The 25,671-nt window shown below is 43.8% G+C and overlaps 1 protein-coding gene across 1 annotated transcript; it reads right to left on the reverse strand.

Annotated features, from left to right (window-relative positions):
• Window positions 1–21,177: 21,177 nt before the first annotated feature.
• Window positions 21,178–24,399, reverse strand: LOC123056660 (zinc finger MYM-type protein 1-like). The gene is made up of 4 exons (XM_044479979.1): window positions 24,045–24,399; window positions 23,151–23,881; window positions 21,904–23,058; window positions 21,178–21,808 (listed from the first exon to the last, which is right to left on the reverse strand). The coding sequence occupies exons 2-4, from the start codon at window positions 23,876–23,878 to the stop codon at window positions 21,178–21,180; spliced, it is 2,514 nt and encodes an 837-aa protein (XP_044335914.1). The 5' UTR covers window positions 23,879–23,881; window positions 24,045–24,399.
• Between the last annotated feature and the right edge of the window lie 1,272 nt (window positions 24,400–25,671).

Here is a 25,671-nt window from a genome sequence, read left to right on the forward strand (position 1 = left end):
CGTTGCAACATGTTCTTTTACGTTCATTTGTTTCGTTTTTATTGCTTACCGTACATGAATATGGCATGTGTATTTGCCATTCTTGTTGCATAAAGGAATAAGGCCGGAAACACGCTTTGTTCGCATTGCCACAATCATAGCATGTAATCTTTCCTTGTAAGTGTAGACATTGGCAACGATTTAATTTGTGGAACAACTGGATTGTAGTTCATTGACTCGAAGCAAAAGGGAATAATAATAATACCAGAAAATAAATTAAGATGGGTGTAACAGGAATTTAATAGCCCGCAAAGAAAAAACATACCATGCTTTCGAATGAAATCATAAACCATAGCCAGTTTAATGGATTTTTTTAGGACTGTAAAAACAATGTGAAATATTTAAGTATGGTGTAAAAGTGAAATTCACTTTAGTGACATATGCATCTATGATCGATATATCGAACTTCATGGTCAAAGCATTATCTAGACTTCTAAATACAGTTGTATGTACCTCCTAAATGTTTTGAAATTGTATTCACGTCCTAGAATCTATATTTCTTGCGACCATAAAATTGGATTCGTTTGCTATATATATACTACTCTCTCCATCTCAAAATAATGGTCTCAACTTTAGTATAACTTTGTACTAAAGTTAATATAAAGTTTAGACACTTATTTTTGAGACGGAGAGAGTATATTATATCTCAGGTCCAAAAAATCATGTCGTCAAGATATGTAATAGATATTAGTACGTAAATAGAGGTTTTATTACAGACCATAAAATTGGATTACTTGAAGAAAAGGTTTTCCTTCAGTTTACCCTAAATTACATAATTTTGCTGTCATCCATGTTTTAATGGGAGGCAGAGGGGGTGTTGCTAGGACGATCCTGATGAGGCTACAGGATTGAGTGGTCCGAGTCCTTATCCTGATCTCTCTTGAATTTGTTAGTTGTAGTCATTAATTTCTCGATAAACCTGCTGGCTGTCAGCTCCTTTTCAAATTGGTCCTCGCCCTGTTTGAGATTGGACCCCATAGTCCAGACCATGCATAGTTCCCATCATATGAGTCTGGGTCCTTCGTGATCCTTCCTCTGTTAAAAAATAAACAAATTCTAGTAGCTTTTTTCTAGCTATAGGATCTGAGTGTCATCCATACCAGGCCATAGAAGAGCATCTCCAGCCACGCCCCCAACAGGCTCCTCCAAGTCCGTTTTTTAGCACCGGCGCCGAAAAATCGGCCTAGTCGCGCCCTCACGAGTCTGTTTTTCGTCGGATTGGGCCGAAATTGGTGCCGGCGCATCCAACCCGAACCCGGCGAGCTGGGGGGCGCCGGCGCGAACGTTTTGGCGCCAAAGAGTGGCGGGACCGGCGCGTCAGCGAGACGAAGGCTGGTCGTCCTCATCGTCTCGGTTTTCCCGCGGGGAATCAATGCCAAGGCTGCCGCCGGTCAGCCTGCCATTGATTCACGGGCGGCGAAGTGCGGCGACGCCGCCCCGCCTTCCGCCACGCGTTCGCACGCGGCCACCCCCGAGCCGCTATAAAAGGCGAACCTGGCCGCACCGGTGAGGCACCCATCTCCCCCTCCTCGCCTCCGCACTTCGTCCCCTCTTTCTCTCTCCGCCGTTCGAGCCCCTCTCTCTCTCCCCCCGGCAACCTTGAGCGCGAGGTACCCCGGCGACGCGACGGCGGCCAACGGTTTCGACCGCCGCTTGCTGCATGAGTGGGAGGCCTACCTCCTCCACGAGGCCAACTACCCCGCGCCGCCCGACGTTCGCGCTCCGTCGCGGTGGAGGCTCAGCGCCGGCGGGGTCCCTGTCCCCCCTCTGCCCGTCCCCGAGACGCCCGCCTATTTCCACACCGAGATCGGGCGTGCGCGGGCGTCCCTGACGGCCGAGGAGCGGGCGCTCCTGGAGTACGCCACCGGCAACCACGCGGCGTGGGCCGCGTACTTCAGACGCCGGCAGGAGGAGCGGCTCGCCTCCACCAACAACGCGCCGACGCCGCGCGGCCGCAACAACAGCGAGGGCCGCCGCCTGTGGTGGGGCGTCCCGGCCCGCACGCTCAGCGGCGTCCTCGCGCACCTCGAGGGCGGGAACAACCCGCTGTTCGAGTACCCGTCCGCTTGGGGCGGCGGCGCGTGGATGCCGAGGAGGATGATGGGATGGTCATCCACTAGTGCAGAACCGGGCAATAGCACCGGTTCGTAAGGCCCTTTAGTGCCGGTTCGGTAACCGGCACTAAAGTGTGGGCACTAAAGCCCCCCCCCCTTTAGTACCGGTTCAGCATGAACCGGTGCTAAAGGGCAACCACGTGGATTTTTTTTGTATTTTTTTTGAAATAAAGCAAAAACAGCCTGCCTACTAGGCCGGCACGGCCTGCATACGACTAGAAACCCAACCTCTAGTTGGGCTAGGATGCATGCCCGTACGGCCCAGTAGGCCCCACAGGGCAGAAGACTTGCAATAGGCCTGTCGTGGTAACGATTCCGACAATAAAAGAGGGGTAGGATAAAAGAGCATGATCTATGGAGATGCATATGGGTGACATGGTGGTTTTAGCGAGTTCGGGCCTCTCACAGTGGAGATAACAACCCTATGTCTCGTGCTCCGGAGAGGCTTTGTTTTATCTGAGTATGTATCCGAAGATTACAATGTGTGTTTGAGAGAGAGGGGAGAGCGGATCTCCATGCCTGAGCTATGTCCTGAGACTAATGGTTAGAAAGAGAGAGAGGTGGAAGCAAAAAAGGCCCCTTAGAGTGGTGGGGGTGGCTTATATAGAGTGCGCAACCCCTCACCCCTTATGTTACACGGTGGAGCATCAATGCCATAATGCCTGCCCACTACAAAACCGTCATGCTGACTATTGGTCTTTGCATATCCGAGTGAGTTACACGGTCGAGTGGAATGAGCTCGTCGAGTGAAGTGTCATGCTCCGAGTGGTTGTCGCCGTCCGAGTGACTTTCAAGTTGCGGTACATCTGGACGGCGATCTGGCCCAGGGGTCCAGTACAAAGTATACGGTGTCCATGGGTAGGGCCTTTAGGTCAGGCATGTTACCCTACCCCCAATACATGTCCTCGTCAAGGCCCACAAAGGCCTGCTTAGAGAGGAGCTCGACACGGTAGCCGCGGCGGGGCTTATAAACCGGTGCGAGCTCCTCTCAACTAGCGAGGTGGGACTAAACATTGTGCACTGCGGGTGGCAGCGCACCATCTTTAGTACCGATTGGTGGCTCCAACCGGTACTAAAGGGGGGGTCTTTAGTACCGGTTGGAGCCACCAACCCGTACTAAAGGCCACCACCTTTAGTACCGGTTGGAGCCACCAACCTGTACTAAAGGCCACCACCTCTTTAGTACCGGTTCGTGGCACGAAGCGGTACTAAAGGTTCGCCACGAACCGGTACTAATGAGCGCCGGCCGCCTAGATGTTGGAACCGGCATTATTGGTCACATTAGTGCCGGCTCAAATACAAACCGTGACTAATGAGCTGAAAATTTGACCCTTTTTCTACTAGTGATCCTCCTCTTCCTCCTCCTCCTCTCGATCCTCCTTTCACTCCTCCGGCGCGCCGGCGTTGGTCAGCGTCAAGCCAGAGCCGTCCGAGACGCCGCTCGGTAGGCGCACCCGCGGCGCCGGCCTCGTCATCAACGACGGCGGCCATGGCTCCTCCTCCTCGGCCCCTCCTCGCCTGGTCAAGCCGAAGGGGGAGCCAGGGCTGGCGACGGTGAAGCCGGAGCCGGGGCTCGCCCCCGTGAAGCGAGAGCCTGCTCTCGCCGAGGAGGACGACGAAGAAGAGGCCGCCTTGAAGTGGGCGCGTGAGGACTACGCGCGCATGGAGCTGGACCGCCAGCGCCGCGCCCTGGAGGAGATCGCCGAACGCCGCGGTCGTGAAGCAGTGCGCCGGGGCGAGGGGTCGAGCAGCGGCGCCGGCCGTGTCAAGGAGGAGAAGCAGGAGGACGACGCCAGCGACGACTACGCCCTACTCAGCGCCTACTTCGGCCCGTAGTTTAGGGTTTTTTTCCGTCCATTTTATTCTTGTAAAAAACGTCTAAATTTCGCCGAAATATGTCGTGTTTGTTGAAATTTGGGCGTGTTTCCTGAAATTTGGCCGAACTGTGGGGACGTCTGGAGCCTGACCTGGGGCGACGGCTGGGGACGTGTGTATGGCCGGCTTTAAAAGCATGACCTATATGGCTAGATTTGGTGCCATCCCAATAGGGGCGCAATCAAGGGCGGTCGAGCCGGGGCCACTCCCTCCCCCCTCCTTCTCCAACATTTCTATCGAACCTAACTGTGTATGCCCGTGTTAATTTTCTTTAGGTATCGGAAGTATGTGTTAATCAGAATTAAGAATAATTGGCCCCTACCAAGTGCGACTTGAAGCCCAACAAATTATTTAAAACCATCCCACCAAAAGAGAAAACTTACCGGACAACAAGTTTTATAGTTTAAAGACTCACGGGCTTGATAAAAGGAAATAAAGAAGTGCAAGATTACCCTCGACTAATCATTATTATGTTCGATTTCACACTGCTTAGAAATTTTGCTTTACTATGCTTCATGATACATGAAGATTTGCAACATGTAAATATATAACGTCTGAGTTCTAAATTTCACAATTCTTAGAAACTACGTTGTATTATGTTTAATGATACATGCAGATTAACAACATGTGTGAATGTATAATGCCAGTTCTATTATTTTGAATTTTGGATGCCCAGCAAGCTTTCGTTGATGGCATGAGAATTAGCAATAATGTTATTATTGCTCAGGAAATCACTCATTCTTTTAGTCTCTCCTCCTGGAAAGAACAAGCTTTTATGTTGCAGATAGACCTTTCTAATGCCTTTGATAATAGGAATGGAATTTCCTGATTAATGCTCTTATAAATCAAGTTATTAGACAATTTGCATTGTGATTTCAAAGCCACTAGAGGTGTTAGACAAGGTTGTCCTTTGTCTCCTTACCTCTTTGTTATAGCCATCTATGAGTTAGCTTCAGGCATGCATGAGGATCTTCATCAAAGAAATTTGCAAGGTATAGCTCTAAGGCCAAATTTCTCTCCAGCTTAATCCTAATGTTTGCAGAAGATTTATTAGTCTATGGTCAAGCAACTCACCATGAATCCATAACTATATCGAATACTATGCAATATTTCTGTGCCCTTGCAGTACAAACCCCCAACTAGCCTGAATCTTCTGTTTTTCCAGCAAAAAATGTAACTAGTGATCAGAGAGACATTGTTAAAGGTATTTTTAGAGTGGTTAATATGACTGCTTCTACCACACACTTAGGCCACACCTCTTATTATGCCTACCAAAAATAGATCTCATGCTTACAATTTTGTTTTGGACAAGTTCATAAGCAAATTTAGTGAGTACAAAGCTAATAAACTTTCCCATGCTGCCACGCTAGTTCTTATTAAATACATGTTTACTTCCTTGCCGGTGTGTTACATGTCAAATATTTTATTCTCCAAGAATTTTTTGGCTAAAATGAATGTAGTGATTCATGATTTATGGTGGACTGGGGTTCAAGATGAAAATCAAATCAAGCCTATTTACCTCAAAGCTTTGTATGAGATCTGAAAAGCCAGAAAAGAGGGAGGCTTAGTCATTCGAAATCTAGAAGCAGTACATAAAACTCTCTTGTTTAATGCAGCCTGGTAAATTGTGACCACTCAAGACAGTGCCATCTCTAGAATCACAAAATCTAACATAACACTTCTTTTTGAAGGCATGCTACTAATGTTTTGAAATTGACTTTTTTGGACTTCTATTCTCAAGGTACCTTGAGCCACTTATCGATGCTATTTCAGTTCAAATCTCCAGAAGCAACCCTTGCATTTGGTCTACTCCCTGGCGCCCCTTTTGGAAGAACATTCATGACGCTCTTATCATCCATGACTTGGGTTATACTTATCTATGAATTTGATTTCCTGACTTGATTCAGACATTAAGGAGCGGCAAGTATAGACAATGTACATGAAGCAGCCAAGCAGGAGACACTGAATCAAGAACTTGCAATTTCTATGGTGTGTTCTGTTGATCTTATATTATATTATATTTTTAATTAGTGTGTAGGATGCTTGGGAAAGTGCATTGTGTGATATATATTGGATAAAAAAGGCAAAGAAGCAGCACCATGGGTTCATGTGATAGTACAAGGTTAGATTTTCTTTTTGTGTTGTTTATTTATTATCGTAGATGGGGACTTCTTAAATATGAGCTAGGTAATTTACGCAGTAAGTTCTCTTTTAGTTTTCCTTATAAAAAAATAGCGCTAGAAAACCCATAATTAATTTACAGTTGCGTACATGAGGTTGGTACAACAGTTTTCCTATCATGTTACTCTTGGTAAAATATCATAGTAACTCAAGATAATTTCACTGTGAAATCAGGTAGGCCCATCTATGTTTGATGTGAGGATGTAGACCAAAGAAAATGTTTCATTATAAACAAGCACGCATAAAGAAGCTAGCCCTCAATTATTCTCTAAGTTGTGACACAAAATAAAAAGAAGTCATCATAAACAATTTGTACTATCACAAATTTCAGGGTCACCATGTATATTAGAATAATAACAATCCCTTCTCCCAATGTTTGCATTTTTGCTATATTAAGGCATGTCAAATGGCACGTTTACCTTTCTCCTTTTATGTCATGTGGATATCTTAAAAGAAGACACGAAATTAATTATCTCAATTACAATTATATGACAGGTTTTTGAAAACGTCGACTTTTCGAAGCTGTGAGATACGTCTCCAACGTATCTATAATTTATGAAGTATTCATGCTAATATATTACGGAAACACTAACGCCCACATGTGTGGACGTTTGCATCTCGCTCACACACGTGGATCCACGTCCGTTTGTGGTTGCACGAATTTTGGCATGTTTGTGGTGCCACGTAGGACTGGCCTGGTGTGTGGGCATTCATCCGGCCGCCCACACGTCTGTTTTCATCACACGGAGGTTCCGGTGTGTGGGCGTTTAGCAGTTCACCCACACATCAGTTTTCACTCATGCACAGGGGCTGGTGTGTGGGCATTTATCAGTTCGCCCACACATCAGTTTTCACTCATGCACAGGGGCTGGTGTGTGGGCATTTATCAGTTCGCCCACACGCCCGTCTCTCTCTCCCAGACTCAAAGCTGCCAGTTGCCATGTGTTTTGCAGGGGTACATGGCAACTGCCCTAGTGTGCTTGTAAGCAGATGGCAACTCTCTCTTTTACCCGAACATGTCAGTTGCCATGTGTTTTGTAGGGTACATGGCAACTGCCCTAGTGTGCTTATAAGCATATGGCAACTCTCTTTTTTACCCGAACATGTTATTTTACCATGTCTCTTTTTAGCACTACACAGCAACTATCTAGTGTTAGTAGGTGGCAACTCCTAAAGTTTTCAAATCATGGCAACTGTAGTAAACCAGACCATACATGGCAACTGCCTAGTGTTAGTAGGTGGCAACCCCTAAAGTTTTCAAATCATGGCAACTATAGTAAACCAGGCCATACATGGCAACAACTGCAGTTGTCCAAAAATGGCATCGGGCACTTGAACTGAGATGGCAATTGCAGTTGAGAAACCATGGCAACTGTAGTTCAGTAACATGGCAACCGCAGTTAAACGAACATGAAAGAGGGTCCGGACCATGGTAATTGTGGGGCGCATGGTGACTGTCACGTGCTACCTCTTGAGCACTGTGTTGGTTTTCCCTTGAAGAGGAAAGGGTGATGCAGCAAAGTAGCGTAAGTATTTCCCTCAGTTTTTGAGAAACAAGGCATCAATCCAGTAGGAGGCCACGCACGAGTCCCTCGCACCTACACAAACAAATAAAATCCTCGCAACCAACGCAATAAAGGGGTTGTCAATTCCTTCACGGTCACTTACGAAAGTGAGATCTGATAGATATGATAAGATAATATTTTTGGTATTTTTATGATAAAGATGCAAAGTAAAGAAAGCAAAATAAACGGAAAAGGAAATAGCTTGTTGACGGAAGATTAATATGATGGAAAATAGACACGGGGGCCATAGGTTTCACTAGTGGCTTCTCTCGAGAGTATAAGTATTACGGTGGGTAAACAAATTACTATTGAGTAATTGACAGAATTGAGCATAGTTATGAGAATATCTAGGTATGATCATGTATATAGGCATCACGTCCAAGACAAGTAGACCGACTCCTGCCTGCATCTACTACCATTACTCCACACATCGACCGCTATCCAGCATGCATCTAGCGTATTAAGTTCAAAAGAACAGAGTAATGCTTTAAGCAAGATGACATGATGTAGAGGAATAAACTCATGCAATATGAAATAAACACCATCTTGTTATCCTCGATGGAAACAATACAATACGTGCCTTGCTGCCCCTACTGTCAATGGGAAAGGACACCGCAAAATTGAACCCAATGCTAAGCACTTCTCCCATTGCAAGAAAGATCAATCTAGTAGGCCAAACCAAACTGGTAATTCAAAGAGACTTGCAAAGATAACCAATCATACATAAAAGAATTCAGAGAAGATTCAAATATTGTTCATAGATAAACTTGATCATAAACCCACAATTCATCGGTCTCAACAAACACACCGCAAAAGAAGATTACATCGAATAGATCTCCACAAGAGAGGGGGAGAACTTTGTATTGAGATCCAAAAAGAGAGAAGAAGCCATCTAGCTAATAATTATGGACCCGGAGGTCTGAAGTAAACTACTCACACTTCATCGGAAAGGCTATGGTGTTGATGTAGAAGCCCTCCGTGATCGATGCCTGATACGTCTCCAACGTATCTATAATTTTTGATTGCCCCATGCTATATTATCTACTGTTTTGAATGTTTATGGGCTTTATTATACACTTTTATATCATTTTTGGGACTAACCTATTAACCCAGAGCCCAGTGCCAGTTTCTGTTTTTACCCTGTTTTAGGGTTTCGAAGAAAAGGAAAATCAAACGGAGTCCAATTGACCTGAAACTTCACGGAACTCATTTTTGGAAGGAAAGAAGCCCAGAATACTTGGAGTGCACGTCGGGGGATCTGCCAGGAGGTCACAGGCAGGGGGTGCGCCAAACCCCCTGGGCGTGCCCTCCACCCTCGTGAGCCCCTCGTGGCCCCCCCTGACGTACTTCTTCCGCCTATATATCTCCATATACCCTAAAAACATCCGCGAGCACAATAGATCGGGAGTTCCGCCGCCAGAAGCCTCCGTAGCCACCGAAAACCAATCTAGACCCGTTCCGGCACCCTGCCGGAGGGGGAATCCTTCTCCGGCGGCCATCTTCATCATCCCGGTGCTCTTCATGACGAGGAGGGAGTAGTTCTCCCTCGGGGCTGAGGGTATGTACCAGTAGCTATGTGTTTGATCTCTATCTCTCTCTTGTGTTCTTGAGGTGATACGATCTTGATGTATCGCGAGCTTTGCTATTATAGTTGGATCTTATGTTTCTCCTCCCCTTCTACTCTCTTGTAATGAATTGAGTTTCCCCTTTGAAGTTATCTTATCGGATTGAGTCTTTATAGATTTGAGAACACTTGATGTATGTCTTGCCGTGGATATCTGTAGAGACAATGGGATATCACGTGATTAACTTGATGTATGTTTTGGTGATCAACTTGCGGGTTCCGCCCATGAACCTATGCATAGGGGTTGTCACACGTTTTCTTCGTGATTCTCCGGTAGAAACTTTGGGGCACTCTTTGAGGTCCTTTGTGTTGGTTGAATAGATGAATCTGAGATTGTGTGATGCATATCGTATAATCATACCCACGGATACTTGAGGTGACATTGGAGTATCTAGGTGACATTAGGGTTTTGGTTGATTTGTGTCTTAAGGTGTTATTCTAGAATGAACTCTAGGGCTGTTTGTGACACCTATAGGAATAGCCCAACGGATTGATTGGAAAGAATAACTTTGAGGTGGTTTCGTACCCTACCATAATCTCTTCGTTCGTTCTCCGCTATTAGTGACTTTGGAGTGACTCTTTGGTGCAAGTTGAGGGATAGTTATGTGATCCAATTATGTTATCATTGTTGAGGTAACTTACACTAGCGAAAGTATGAACCCTAGTCCTTGTTTCCACACATTGCAATACCGTTTATGCTCACTTTTACCATTAGTTACCTTGCTGTTTTTATAATTTCAGATTACAAATACCTTTATCTACTATCCATATACCACTTGTATCACCATCTCTTCGCCGAACTAGTGCACCTACACAATTACCATTGTATTGGGTGTGTTGGGGACACAAGAGACTCTTTGTTATTTGGTTGCAGGGTTGCTTGAGAGAGACCATCTTCATCCTACGCCTCCTACGGATTGATAAACCTTAGGTCATCCACTTGAGGGAAATTTGCTACTGTCCTACAAACCTCTGCACTTGGAGGCCCAACAACATCTACAAGAAGAAGGTTGTGTAGTAGACATCAATGCCCGCTCCGGCGGAGCTCCGGAAAAGGCCCCAAGATGGGATCTCACGGATGCAGAAAGTTACGGCAGTTGAATTAGGGTTTTGGCTCCGTATCTGGTAGTTTGGGGATACATAGGTATATATAGGAGGAAGAAGTACATCGGTGGAGCAACGTGGGCCCCATGAGGGTGGAGGGCGCGCCGGGGGGGGGGGGGGGGTAGGCGTGCCCCCTACCTCGTGCCCTCCTGGTTGCTTTCTTGACATAGGGTTCAAGTCCTCTGGATCATGTTCGTTCCGAAAATCACGTTCCCGAAGGTTTCATTCCGTTTGTACTCCATTTGATATTCTTTTTCTGCGAAACTCTGAAATAGGCAAAAAAACATCAATTCTAGGCTGGGCCTCCGGATAATGGGTTAGTCCCCAAAATAATATAAAAGTGTTTAATAAAGCCCAATAATGTCCAAAACAGGATATAATATAGCATGGAACAATAAAAAATTATAGATACGTTGGAGACGTATCAAGCATCCCCAAGCTTAATTCCTGCTCGTCCTCGAGTAGGTAAATGATAAAAATAGAGAAAAATTCCCACTAGTATATGAAAGTGATAACATAGGAGACTCTCTATCATGAAGATCATGGTGCTACTTTGAAGCACAGGTGTGGAAAAAGAATAGTAGTATTGTCCCTTTTTATATTTTTTGGGCCTTCCTTTTTTATTTGGCCTTTCTCTTTCTTTGGGATAATACTCTAGAATGATGATCATCACACTTCTATTTATTTACAACTCACTGATTACAACTCGATACTAGAACAAAGTATGACTCTATATGAATGCCTCCGACGGTATACCGGGATAGCAATGATGCATGAGTGACTTGTACGAAAGAATTATGAACGGTGGCTTTGCCACAACTAAAATGTCAACTACATGATCATGCAAAGCAATATGACAATGATGGAGCGTGTCATAGTAAACGGAACAGTGGAAAGTTGCATGGCAATATATCTCGGAATGGCTATGGAAATGCCATGATAGGTAGGTATGGTGGCTGTTTGGTGGAAGGTATATGGTGGGTGTATGATACCGGCGAAAGGTGCGCGGTATTAGAGAGGCTAGAAATGGTGGAAGGGTGAGAGTGCGTATAACCCATGGACTCAACATTAGTCATAAAGAACTCACAAACTTATTGCAAAAATTTATTAGTTATCGAAGCAAAGTACTATGCGCATGCTCCTAGAGGATAGATTGGTAGGAAAAGACCATCGCTCGTCCCCGACCGCCACTCATAAGGAAGACAATCAATAAATAAATCATGCTCCAACTTCTTCACATAACGGTTCACCATACATGCATGCTACGGGAATCACAAACTTCAACACAAACATTTCTCAAATTCACACTCAACTAGCACGACTCTAATATCACCATCTCCATATCTCAAAACAATTATCAAGTATCAAACTTCTAATAGTATTCAACACACTCATAAGATTTTTTTATTAATCTTGAATGCCTAACATAATTAAAGCAAATTACCATGCTGTTTTGTAGGACTCTCAAAATAATCTAAGTGAAGCATGAGAGAACAATAGTTTCTATAAAACAAATCCACCACCGTGTCCTAAAAGATATAAGTGAAGCACTAGAGCAAAAAACTATATAACTCAAAAGATATAAGTGAAGCACATAGAGTGTTCTAACAATTTCCAAATCATGTGTGTCTCTCTCAAAAACTGTGTACAGCAAGGATGATTCTGGAAAAGTAACAAATGAAGACACAAATAATACAAGACGCTCCAAGCAAAACACTTATCATGTGGTAAATAAAAATATAGCTCCAAGTAAAGTTATCGATGGAAGTAGACGAAAGAGGGGATGCCTTCCGGGGCATCCCCAAGCTTGGGCTTTTAGGTGTCCTTAGATTATCTTGGGGTGCTGCTACCTCTTTTAGCACTGCGTTGGTTTTCTCTGAAGAAGAAGGGATGATGCAGCAAAGTAGCGTAAATATTTTCCTCAGTTTTTGAGAACCAAGGTATCAATCCAGTAGGAGGCTACGCGTGAGTCCCTCGCACCTGCACAAAATAAATAAATCCTCGCAACCAACGCAAGTAGGGGTTGTCAATCCCTATAGGGCCACTTACGAGAGTGAGATCTGATAGATATGATAAGATAATATTTTTGGTATTTTTATGATAAACATGCAAAGTAAAATAAAGGCAAAGTAAATGGCAAAGTAGTAGGAGATTAATATGATGAAGATAGACCCGGGGGCCATAGTTTCACTAGTGGCTTCTCTCAAGAGCATAAGTATTCTACGGTGGGTGAACAAATTACTGTTGAGCAATTGACAGAATTGAGCATAGTTATGAGAATATCTAGGTATGATCATGTATATAGGCATCACGTCCGAGACAAGTAGACTGACTCCTGCCTGCATCTACTACTATTACTCCACTCATCGACCGCTATCTAGCATGCATCTAGAGTATTAAGTTAAAAACAGAGTAACTCCTTAAGCAAGATGACATGATGTAGAGGGATAGACTCATCCAATATGAAGAAAACCCCATCTTGTTATTCTCGATGGCAACAATACAATACGTGCCTTGCTGCCCTTACTGTCACCGGGAAAGGACACCGCTAGATTGAACCCAAAGCTAAGCACTTCTCCCATTGCAAGAAAGATCAATCTAGTAGGCCAAACCAAACTGATAATTCGAAGAGACTTGCAAACATAACCAATCATACATAAAAGAATTCAGAGAAGATTCAAATATTATTCATAGATAGACTTGATCATAAAACCACAATTCATCGGTCTCAACAAACACACCGCAAAAAGAAGATTATATCAAATAGATCTCCACAAGAGAGGGGGAGAACATTGTATTGAGATCCAAAAAGAGAGAAAAAGCCATCTAGCTACTAACTATGGACCCGTAGGTCTGAGGTAAACTACTCACACTTCATTGGAGGGGCTATGGTGTTGATGAAGAAGCCCTCGGTGATCGATGCCCCCTCCGGCGGAGCTCCGGAAGAGGCCCCAAGATGGGATCTCGTGGATACAGAAAGTTACGGCGGTGGAATTAGGGTTTTGGCTCCGTATCTGATCGTTTGGGGGTACGTGGGTATATATAGGATGAAGAAGTACGTTGGTGGAGCAACAGGGGGCCCACGAGGGTGAGTAGGGTCCTCAACACCATCGGTCTCAACAACCACAATTCAACTCAGGCGCGCCCCCTACCTCGTGGCCTCATGTTACGTTTCTTGACATAGGGTCCAAGTCTCCTGAGTTGTATTCGATGAGAAAATCACGTTCCCGAAGGTTTCATTCCTTTTGGACTCCGTTTGATATTCCTTTTCTTCGAAACCCTAAAACAAGGAAAAAAACAGCAATTCCAGGCTGGGACTTCGGTTAATAGGTTAGTCCAAAAAATAATATAAAAGTGGATAATAAAGCCCAGTAATGTCCAAAACAGTAGATAATATAGCATGGAGCAATCAAAAATTATAGATACGTTGGAGACGTATCAAGCATCCCCAAGCTTAATTCCTGCTCATCCTCGAGTAGGTAAATGATAAAAACAGAATTTTTGATGCGGAGTGCTACTTGGCATAATTTTAATGTAATTCTTCTTAATTGTGGTATGAATATTCAGATCCGAAATATTCAAGACAAAAGTTCATATTGACATAAAAATGATAATACTTCAAGCATACTAACAAAGCAATTATGTCTTCTCAAAATAACATGGCTAAAGAAAGTTATCCCTACAAAATCATGTAGTCTGGCTATGCTCTATCTTCACCACACAAAATATTTAAATCATGCACAACCCCGATGACAAGCCAAGCAATTGTTTCATACTTTTGACATTCTCAAAACTTTTTCAATCTTCACGCAATACATGAGCGTGAGCCATGGATATAGCACTATAGGTGGAATAGAGTGGTGTTGTGGAGAAGACAAAAAGGAGAAGATAGTCTCACATCAACTAGGCATATCTACGGGCTATGGAGATGCCCATCAATAGATATCAATGTGAGTGAGTAGGGATTGCCATGCAACGGATGCACTAGAGCTATAAGTATATGAAAGCTCAAAAAGAAACTAAGTGGGTGTGCATCCAACTTGCTTGCTCATGAAGACCTAGGGCAATTTGAGGAAGCCCATCATTGGAATATACAAGCCAAGTTCTATAATGAAAGATTCCCACTAGTATATGAAAGTGATAACATGAGAGACTCTCTACTATGAAGATCATGGTGCTACTTTGAAGCACAAGTGTGGTAAAAGGATAGTAACATTGTCCCTTTTCTCTTTTTCTCTCATTTTTTTATTTTTTATTTGGGCCTTTTCTCTTTTTTATGGCCTCTTTTCTTTCTCTTTTTTATTTGGGCTTCTTTGGCCTCTTTTATTTATTTTTCGTCCGGAGTCTCATCCCGACTTGTGGGGGAATCATAGTCTCCATCATCCTTTCCTCACTGGGACAATGCTCTAATAATGATGATCACCACACTTTTATTTTTCTTACAACTCAACAATTATAACTCGATACTTAGAACAAAATATGACTCTATATGAATGCCTCCAACGGTGTACTGGGATATGCAATGATGCATGAGTGACAAGTATGATAGAATTATGAATGGTGGCTTTGCCACAAATACGATGTCAACTACATGATCATGCTAAGCAATATGACAATGATGGAGTGTGTCATAAACGGAACGGTGGAAAGTTGCATGGCAATATATCTCGGAATGGCTATATAAATGCCATAATAGGTAGGTATGGTGGCTGTTTTGCGGAAGGTATATGGTGGGTGTATGATACCGGCGAAAGGTGCGCGGTATTAGAGAGGCTAGCAAAGGTGGAAGGGTGAGAGTGCGTATAATCCATGGACTCAACATTAGTCATAAAGAACTCATATACTTATTGCAAAAATCTACAAGTTATCAAAGCAAAGTATTACGCGCATGCTCCTAGGGGGATAGATTGGTAGGAAAAGACCATCGCTCATCCCCGACTGCCGCTCATAAGGAAGACAATCAATAAATAAATCATGCTCCGACTTCATCACATAACGGTTCACCATACGTGCATGCTACGGGAATTACAAGCTTCAACACAAGTATTTATCAAATGCACAACTACTCAACTAGCATGACTTTAATATCACCATCTCCATATCTCAAAACAATTATCAAGTATCAAACTTCTCATAGTATTCAACACACTCATAAGAGAGTATTATTATTAATCTTGCATACCAAGCATATTAGGATTTTAAGCAAATTACCATGCTATTAAGACTCTCAAAATAATCTAAGTTAAGCATGAGATATCAATAGTTTCTATAAAACAAATCCACCACCGTGCTCTATAAGTGAAGCACTAGAGCAAAATTATATAACTCAAAAGATATAAGCGAAGCACATAGAGTATTCTAACAAATTCCAAATCATGTATGGCTCTCTCAAAACATGTGTACAGCAAGGATGATTGTGGTAAACTAACAAGGAAGGACTCAAATCATACAAGACGCTCCAAGCAAAACACATATCATGTGGTAAATAAAAATATAGCTCCAAGTAAAGTTACCGATAGAAGTAGACGAAAGAGGGGATGCCTTCCGGGGCATCCCCAATCTTTGGCTTTTAGGTGTCCTTAAATTATCTTGGGGGTGCCATGGACATCCCCAAGCTTAGGCTCTTGCCACTCCTTGTTCCATAATCCATCAAATCTTTACCCAAAACTTGAAAACTTCACAACACAAAACTTAAAGTAGAAAATCTCGTGAGCTCCGTTAGCGAAAGAAAACAAAAGACCACTTCAAGGTACTATAATGAACTCATTATTTATTTATATGGGTGTTATACCTACTGTATTCCAACTTCTTTATGGTTTATAAACTATTTTACTAGTCATAGATTCATCAAAATAAGCAAACAACACACGAAAAACAGAATCTGTCAAAAAACAGAACAGTATGTAGTAATCTGTAGCTAGCGCAAGATCTGGAACCCCAAAAGTTCTAAAATAAATTGCTGGACGTGAGGAATTTATCTATTTATCATCTTAAAAAAGAATTAACTAAATAGCACTTTCCAAATAAAAATGACAGCAGTTCTCGTGAGCGCTAAAGTTTCTGTTTTTTACAGCAAGTTCAACAAGACTTCCCCCAAGTCTTCCCAACGGTTCTACTTGGCACAAACACTAATTAAACGCAAAAAACACAACCAAAACAGAGGCTAGATAATTTATTTATTACTAAACAGGAGCAAAAAGCAAGGAATAAACATAAAATTGGGTTGCCTCCCAACAAGCTCTATCATTTAACGCCCCTAGCTAGGCATAACAAGCAAGAATAGATCTAGGTATTGCCATCTTTGGTAGGCAATCCATAAGTGGCTCTCATAATAGATTTATAAGGTAATTTAATTTTCTTTCTAGGAAAGTGTTCCATGCCTTTCCTTAATGGAAATTGGAATCTAATATTTCCTTCCTTCATATCAAAAATTGCACCAACCGTTCTAAGGAATGGTCTACCAAGAATAATAGGAAATGAAGGATTGCAATCTATGTCAAGAACAATAAAATCTACGGGCACATAATTCCTATTTGCAACAATAAGAACATCATTAATTCTTCACATAGGTTTCTTAATAGTGGAATCTGCAAGGTGCAAGTTTAGAGAGCAATCATCAAAATCACAGAAACCTAACAAATCACAAAAATCAACGAAGCTATTTAGATGGGTAGCGGCATCTTCACTAGGAAGGCCGGACAATGGATCTTTCATAACAAGATCCAGCAAAGAAGCATTAATTTCACAAGATTCAGCATCGGTAAGAGGAGCAATCGGAGTGCTAATAAAATTAGTGTTGTTGGTATAGGTGAAGTCACACAATTTAGTATTATCTTGAGCCATCGTTACAAGCAAGCAAACTAACACACAAGCAAACAAAAAGCAAGCGGGCAAAAAGAGGCAAATAGAGAAGGAGAGGGAGGATAGAGAGAGAGGGCAAATAAAACGGCAAGGGTGAAGTGGGGGGGGAGAGGAAAACGAGAGGCAAATGGCAAATAATGTAATGCGGGAGATAAGAGTATGTGATGGGTACTTGGTATGTTGACTTTTGCGTAGACCTCCCCGGCAACGGCACTAGAAATCCTTCTTGCTACCTCTTTTAGCACTACGTTGGTTTTCCCCGAAGAGGAAGGGATGATGCAGCAAAGTAGCGTAAGTATTTCCCTCAGTTTTTGAGAACCAAGTTATCAATCCAGTAGGAGGCTACGCGCGAGTCCCTCCCACCTGCACAAAACAAATAAATCCTCGCAACCAACGCAAATAGGGGTTGTCAATCCCTATAGGGCCACTTATGAGAGTGAGATCAGATATATATGATAAGATAATATTTTTGGTATTTTTTGATAAAGATGCAAAGTAAAATAAAGGCAAAGCAAATGGCAAAGTAAATAACTAAGTAGTAGGAGATTAATATGATGAAGATAGACCCAGGGGCCATAGGTTTCACTAGTGGCTTCTCTCGAGAGCATAAGTATTCTACGGTGGGTGAACAAATTACTGTTGAGCAATTGACAGAATTGAGCATAGTTATGAGAATATCTAGGTATGATCATGTATATAGGCATCACGTCCGAGACAAGTAGACCGACTCATGCCTGCATCTACTACTATTACTCCACTCATCGACCGCTATCCAGCATGCATCTAGAGTATTAAGTTAAAAACAGAGTAACGCCTTAAGCAAGATGACATGATGTAGAGGGATAGACTCATGCAATATGAAGAAAACCCCATCTTGTTATCCTCGATGGCAACAATACAATACGTGCCTTGCTGCCCTTACTGTCACCGGGAAACGACACCGCAAGATTGAACCCAAAGCTAAGCACTTCTCCTATTGCAAGAAAGATCAATCTAGTAGGCCAAACCAAACTGATAATTCGAAGAGACTTGCAAAGATAACCAATCATACATAAAAGAATTCAGAGAAGATTCAAATATTATTCATAGATAGACTTGATCATAAACCCACAATTCATCGGTCTCAACAAACACATTGCAAAAATAAGATTACATCGAATAGATCTCCATAAGAGAGGGGGAGAACATTGTATTGAGATCCAAAAAGAGAGAAGAAGCCATCTAGCTACTAACTATGGACCCGTAGGTCTGAGGTAAACTACTCACACTTCATCGGAGGGGCTATGGTGTTGATGAAGAAGCCCTCCGTGATCAATTCCCCCTCCGGCGGAGCTCCGGAATAGCCCCCAAGGTGGGATCTCGTGGATACAGAAAGTTACGGCTGTGGAATTAAGGTTTTGTCTCCGTATCTGATCGTTTGGGGGTACATGGGTATATATAGGAGGAAGAAGTACGTCGTAGGAGCAACAGGGGGCCCACGAGGGTGGAGGGCGCGCCTGGGGGGGGGTAGGCGCCCCCCTACCTCGTGGGCTCCTGTTACGTTTCCTGGCGTAGGGTCCAAGTCTCCTGAGTTGTATTCGATGAGAAAATCACGTTCCCGAAGGTTTCATTCCGTTTGGACTCCGTTTGATATTCCTTTTCTTCGAAACCCTAAAACAGGCAAAAAACAACAATTCTGGGTTGGGCCTCCGGTTAATAGGTTAGTCCCAAAAATAATATAAAAGTGGATAATAAAGCCCAATAATGTCCAAAACAATAGATAATATAGCATGGGGCAATCAAAAATTATATATACATTGGAGACGTATCAGGTGCCATGGGCATCCCCAAGCTTAGGCTCTTGCCACTCCTTGTTCCATAATCCATCAAATCTTTCACCCAAAACTTGAAAACTTCACAACACAAAACTTAAAGTAGAAAATCTCGTGAGCTCCGTTAGCGAAAGAAAACAAAACACCACTTCAAGGTACTGTAATGAACTAATTCTTTATTTATATTGGTGTTAAACCTACTGTATTCCAACTTCTCTATGGTTTATAAACTATTTTACTAGCCATAGATTCATCAGAATAAGCAAACAATACACGAAAAACAGAATCTGTCAAAAACAGAACAGTCTGTAGTAATCTGTAGCTAACGCAAGTTCTTGAACCCCAAAAATTCTAAAATAAATTGCTGGACGTGAGGAATTTATGTATTAATCATCTGCAAAAGGAATTAACTAAATAGCACTTACCCAATAAAAATGGCAGCAATTCTCGTGAACGCTAAAGTGTCTGTTTTTTACAGCAAGATTGAAAAGACTTTCGTCAAGTCTTCCCAACGGTTCTACTTGGCACAAACACTAATTAAACACAAAAAACACAACCAAAACAGAGGCTAGATAAATTATCTCTACTCCTAATGGAGCAGTTGGTAGTCTTCGCCGGTCAATTTTCGTCCTACCACTTTCGTCCGGGTTTTTTCATAGGTTAACCTTGGTAGATTTTTTTTCGTCACCTCCCCACCCCACCCCATGCACGCACACCAAGAAAACCACCCCGCGGGAGGAACGCCGTTTCTCTCGATCCCCTCTCGTCGCCGCCGTCGTCCTCTCGATCCCCTCCCGTCGCCGCCACCGTCCTCTCGGCCCCTCGAGTAAGCGGCACCGCCGTTGGCTCCCGTTGTCCCTGATTAAACGCCGCCGCCGTCGTCTCTCGATGCCCTCGAGATCGCTGCGCCGCCATCATCTCTCCATCCCCTCGAGATCCCAGATCCCACACCGCCACCGCCGGCGCCTCCTCCGCTGGCGATGCGGCGAACGAGAGACAAGGGGAACGATGGTCTCCACCGCGGCGGAGGAGGGCGAGGACCCGTGCTGGAGGAGGAACAGCATGGGTGCGTATTTTTCTCGTCTGCAGCAGCAGCCTCACTAAGGTGACATACCACGCAAACCCCTTCCTCGCTAAGTTTTTGTGACTCCTTGCCAGTGAATGGCAGTTGGATGCGTCCACGCAGCAACCCGTTGTGCCCCGCCTCTGTCCTAATCGTCGAAATCAGGCTCGCCGGCGGCGCCGCTCCCATGTGCTTCGTGCTCCTGCGTTGCTGCCGTCGCGATGTCCGGGGGATCCATGGCGGCCAGCTGCTTGTCAACCACAACGAGCGGAGGTAGCGAGTTGGATTTGGCCACGCCTGATGTGAGCGGAGCAGAGCAGCGTGGCCGACGGCGTCATACCTCCTGATTGAACAAAAATCTCATACGCTTGACTACACGACCGAGTCTTGAATTTCTGTGTTTTCGTCTATACATAAAAATGAATCCATCCGCCAGTGCGAACTCCTCTTGTTGCGTGATTTGATTTGGAAAATAGGCCTGCAAGCAAATAGTATTGTGTGAGTTTGATAGATGGATCCCATCCACCTCCTTTTCGATTTATAATCCATCCACTGCCATGGATTTGTTCCAATTTATTCATGAAATTGTGCTTTGCTCATGAACTGTTGAATTATGGGGCTCGAAATAATTACAAATTGATGTCATATCATTCAGTCTGTCATGTTCTTGTGGGCCGGCAGCGATTTCGTGGCCGCGGCATAGCGGTGCGGTGGCCGGGGGTTGCGGCGTCCCGTGTGGGTGCAGTGGTCGCGGCAGCGGGCACACACGGCGGTGGTCACGCACGGGGCTGCGCTGCGGAGCCAGGATTTCACCATGGGGGGGGGGGGGGGGGCGAGGAACACATTGAAGCACACATGAGACATAACACAAAAATATTTCAAGTCTTGAATATTGTATCGATATCAAACATGTAATAGTATAAGCTTTACAATAAAAAGACTACATTTCTACTAGTTTGAATGCAGATCTACGCCCCCCAGCCGGTCGATCAAACAAATCAATAATCTCATTAACATTGAACTTTGCAGCTATTTCCTTCCCAATGTATACAACCATGTAAGGTCGAAGAAAATCGTCACCCATTTTACTTCGGAGACGTGTCTTGATAATCTTCATTGCTGAAAAAGCTCTCTCCGCAGTTGCAGTTGACACCGGGAGAGTGATGACCAAGCGCAATAATCTATCAACCATTGGATACACAGAGGCTTTACCTGTTTTATGCAATGCAACGGTCAAATCAGCCAGTGATGACGAAGAATTCAGCTCTGGATGGTTGCAAACATCTAACTGATAGTGTGGAAGTTGTGACTCCAGGCGAGCCTGCTCTTGACTAGAAAAATCCGCTGGATAGAATTTGTCCACAAGCATGCAAATCTTTGATATGTCAAACGAGTCATGCCTTGGATCCAAGGATGCACAGAGTGTCATTAGCTCTGTTGTCTGAACGCTAAAACGGTCATTTAGCTCAACCAGTTGTTGATCTATCGCCACATTGAACACATCTGCTTTGTAGTGGTGAAGCACCGTGATGTTATTATGTTTATTCCGAGACTTAGTCACATCAACATACCTGTAAATTACAAATACAGTATATGTGTTAGAGTAAAGCATATGTGATCAATATTATTCTATTATACAGTAGAGGAAAGGGAGTAAGGGACATACTTGCGACTCATATCGGGGATCTCAACTTCATGCTTCACACAAAAGGTCTTAACCTCCTCTATGAGAGGTTCCCATCCTTCCTCTCTTAGATCAGCGAGGAGCACCTTAGTGTTAGAGAGTGTATCTAATGCATTCAAAATGTCCATAGATTTCTTCTGGAGTGTTTGGCACAAGACATCTGTGATTTTCATAATCCTCTCCATGAGGTGCAAAATGAACACAAAATCAAAAGAAACAATTATCCTTAGGGCGCCTCCAGCATCTCCACGGGAATATTGTGTCACCGAACGATCATTCGCTATACTTCGTAGGACTGTAATTGTGGCACCAAACATCTTCCTCAAGCTCCGAATTGACTTGAAGTGCGAACTCCATCTAGTGTCTGCTGGTCTCTGTAAAGAACCTATCTGGTTTGCCCCTTTTCCCGTATCAAGATCCCCCAGTTCAATTTCACGTGCAATTTCGGTGGCTTGATTTGCTAGTAACTCATCATTGCGTTTAGGTGAAGCACTAACAACATTTATGACAAAATTGGCATGTTGAAAAAAATTATGCACTTCATGTACCTCTCGTGATGCTGCAACAAGGGCCAATTGAAGCTGATGCACCATACAATGAATGTAATATGCATAAGGGCACGCCTTCAGAATTAAAGCCTTCAATCCGTTCCACTCCCCTCGCATATTACTGGCCCCGTCATAGGCCTGACCTCTGATATCTTCCACATTTAAATTGTTATCTGCTAGAACAGTGCAAATTGTCTCCTTGAGAGTCAATGCAAGAGTGTCATTCACATGAATGACATCAACAAAACGCTCCTGTATGAACCCTTCAGTGTCAGGAAACCGGAGGACCAACGCCATTTGCTCTTTCTTGGATTCATCGCGAGCTTCGTCAACCATTATACAAAATTTGCTATCACCAATTTCTTCTCTAATTGTTCTTTGCACCTTTCGAGAAAGTATAGCAAGAATTTCCTCTTGAACCTGATGAGATGTGTACTTTGCGTTTCCAGGAGCATTTTCCAAGACAACATCTTTCACCTCCTTGTTATAAGAAGCCAAAAGTTTTACCAGTTCTAGGAAATTACCCCGGTTAATGGATCCCGGAGATTCATCATGCCCTCTAAAAGCACAAGCCTGGAATGTTAACCACCTGCATCATGTCATATAATTGTTTTGTTAGGATACTACAAGATATAATATTTTAATTATTGTAACATAAGATGGAAGAAAAATATTGCTTACCGGATGGAATCAATTGTAACTTTGAGCCTTAGCCTTGCATCTAAAATCGTTTTTGCGGTTGCTTTCCCATACACCTTATCAATATGAGTCATGCTGTTTTTGAAATTATCATAACAACGAACTGAGAAGTTATGGGCTGAACCAGCATCTTTACCCATATGAGTTAAAAAAGCACACTCTTTCCCATTATTCACCTTCTTCCACCTATCAAAGCCCAAAACAGTAAATGTTTCTGAGCCGCACTTCCCAATCGGCTTTCTTGAGAAGAGGAAACAATGGAAGCAATATGCACGCTTTGTGTAAGGTGAAAACTCAAGCCATTCAAAATCCTTGAACCAACTGTACTGGAAACGCCGACGATGTTTTGGTGGATCATCATTATATGGATACTCTCTCATGTATGGCATGTATCGGCCTTCAGAAATATAGAATTGGCGTGCTTCATTTTGCTTATCAAGAGGGAGTTCCCAAATCTGTTTGCGCTTTCCAGGGTCTCGCTCGAATGGTGTGCTTCCGATTCTTTGTTGTTCTAGAACTTCTACTTCTACAGATGCCTCAATATTTTGCTTGGGGGGTGGCATATCAACTGAACTGAGATTGGGGACACTGTTATCAGTGGGTTGCTCTGTGACATCGACCTCCACGGTTGCATTTGCATTTTCAACTGTAGAGTTTGAAGCAATTGGCTTGAAAAAATTACTTATCGGTGGTGTCTTCTTCTTCCTCATGACCTATGCAGTTCTTATATAAGTACAAAGCAGATATGTAATCTGGAATTGATGTGACAAGTGCCAAAATATACTAAGTCACTAACCACTAAGTAGTAAGTACTAACAGTTGATCAATTGATTTATTGAATCAAACTGACGAGTAGTATGAACCTGACAATAATACCTCCTTCTCTGATCATGGGACAGGATCAGTTAGGAATTCGGTGTGGGCTTGTGGCGATTCCGTGCGGCTGCCTGTACTGGATTGATGCGCGGTCGGCGGCAGCTTCGCGAATCAGCAATCGACGACGGGCGAAACACGGCGGCGCGACGCCCGGCGGCCGGCGTCAATGAAGCCCTAGCGCCAGCGGCTAGCGGCGCGTCGCGGACGAAAGAGTCCAGGTCTCCAGGAAGCTAGTCGCGTGCGTGTCGTTCATCGTTGATCGATTGAGATGTGGATGCTACCAGCGTATACATGCGTAGTATGCAGGCTGCAGCCTCGGCCCTTGGCCCTTCTTGCGTTTTGGGCTTGACATGAGTTTAGCCCATGCACTAATGGCCTGATGGCCGGATAATTATGCCTAAACTATTAGTACTAGTCCCCGCTGGAGTTCGTTGGGGGGGGAATGGGGGGGTCTGGCCCCCGCTCGCCCCCCACTGCCTCCGCCTCTGGCTGGTCGTGACCACAGATGCAGGTCGCTCAGCATGAAAGGTAGATAGAGAAATGCCCGTGCATTGCCACGGGCTTTTGGAAAAAAATTAAGATGCTACTCACGGAGCTAAAATAACCAAGAATAATGCCGTCTCAACTAACTCACATTTTTTTCTTGACAATCAGCTAACACACATCATACTATCATACTATCGAAGCCTTCCCCACCTTCGGCCATCAATTGGCCATTCACAAGAGGGCGGCGGGTGCGGGCGCTAGACTTGGTCAACTACGGGGTTGCGGCAGCCGAAGATCGAGTTGCACGTGGGGGTGTAGGGAGGGAAACAAGCACACAAGCAGCAGCGGCATTGCGACGGGCGATCGTGCCGCGACCTTTACCTTTTCCCGGGCAACAGCCAGAGGCCACCACGCTCCTCGGCTCTCCCTCCTCTCTTCCATGCCTGGCAACAAGATGGGACGAGATAGAGAGGAGGCAACCAAGATGTTTTTCTATATGGCGACCAAGATGTTTTTGTTTACCTTCTGAATTCTTCTGATGGCTTAATTACCTTGTGAATTCTTCTGATGGCTTCTCAATGATATTCAGTTATATTGAGACGAACGAATGCCCTGCTGTCCAATCACTTGCCACCAAAGGTATGTCCTGTATGGTGTATATTTGGCCAGATATGTTCATCGCACATTCAGAAAACACAAAAAGAATTGTGTACCTGCTATCCATTTTGTCTTTTATAGTGATACCTCCTTCTTTTTACATTATATAATTGTGCCTCATCTACATTACTTAACCCTGCTTATGTATAGATTGTTGAAGTAGTGTGCTGCAAGCTGACTCCCTTATGGATGACACTGTACAACCACTTCACACACTCCAAAAATGTAAGGAAATTCTGTACCGTTCTGAGTTTCAAGCAATATTTAGTAGGCACATGTAAGGTAGTCGGAGTTATATTTACAGGAGTCTGTGGTTGACCCTGTCAGGTTAAGCGCTTGATATCTGAAGAAGCAAAGAGTACTAAAGTTTTGGCATATATTACTGCTCTTAAGAAATTATGCAACCATCCGAAGGTAATTAATTCCAGTTTAATGTTTCGCCCCATGATATATCTCTTTCAGTGAAAGTAGTTTTGACAGTAGG

This window comes from Triticum aestivum, chromosome 3A, assembly GCF_018294505.1.
Source record: "Triticum aestivum cultivar Chinese Spring chromosome 3A, IWGSC CS RefSeq v2.1, whole genome shotgun sequence".
Lineage (NCBI taxonomy): Eukaryota > Viridiplantae > Streptophyta > Magnoliopsida > Poales > Poaceae > Triticum > Triticum aestivum.

Coding starts and splice junctions, on each gene's coding strand:
- LOC123056660 (XM_044479979.1), bottom strand. CDS start 23,878: ATGAGGAAGAAGAAGACACCACCGATAAGTAATTTTTTCAAGCCAATT. Junction 23,059..23,150: donor GTTACAATTGATTCCATCCG/GTAAGCAATATT, acceptor GACATGATGCAG/GTGGTTAACATTCCAGGCTT. Junction 21,809..21,903: donor ATCCCCGATATGAGTCGCAA/GTATGTCCCTTA, acceptor TGTAATTTACAG/GTATGTTGATGTGACTAAGT.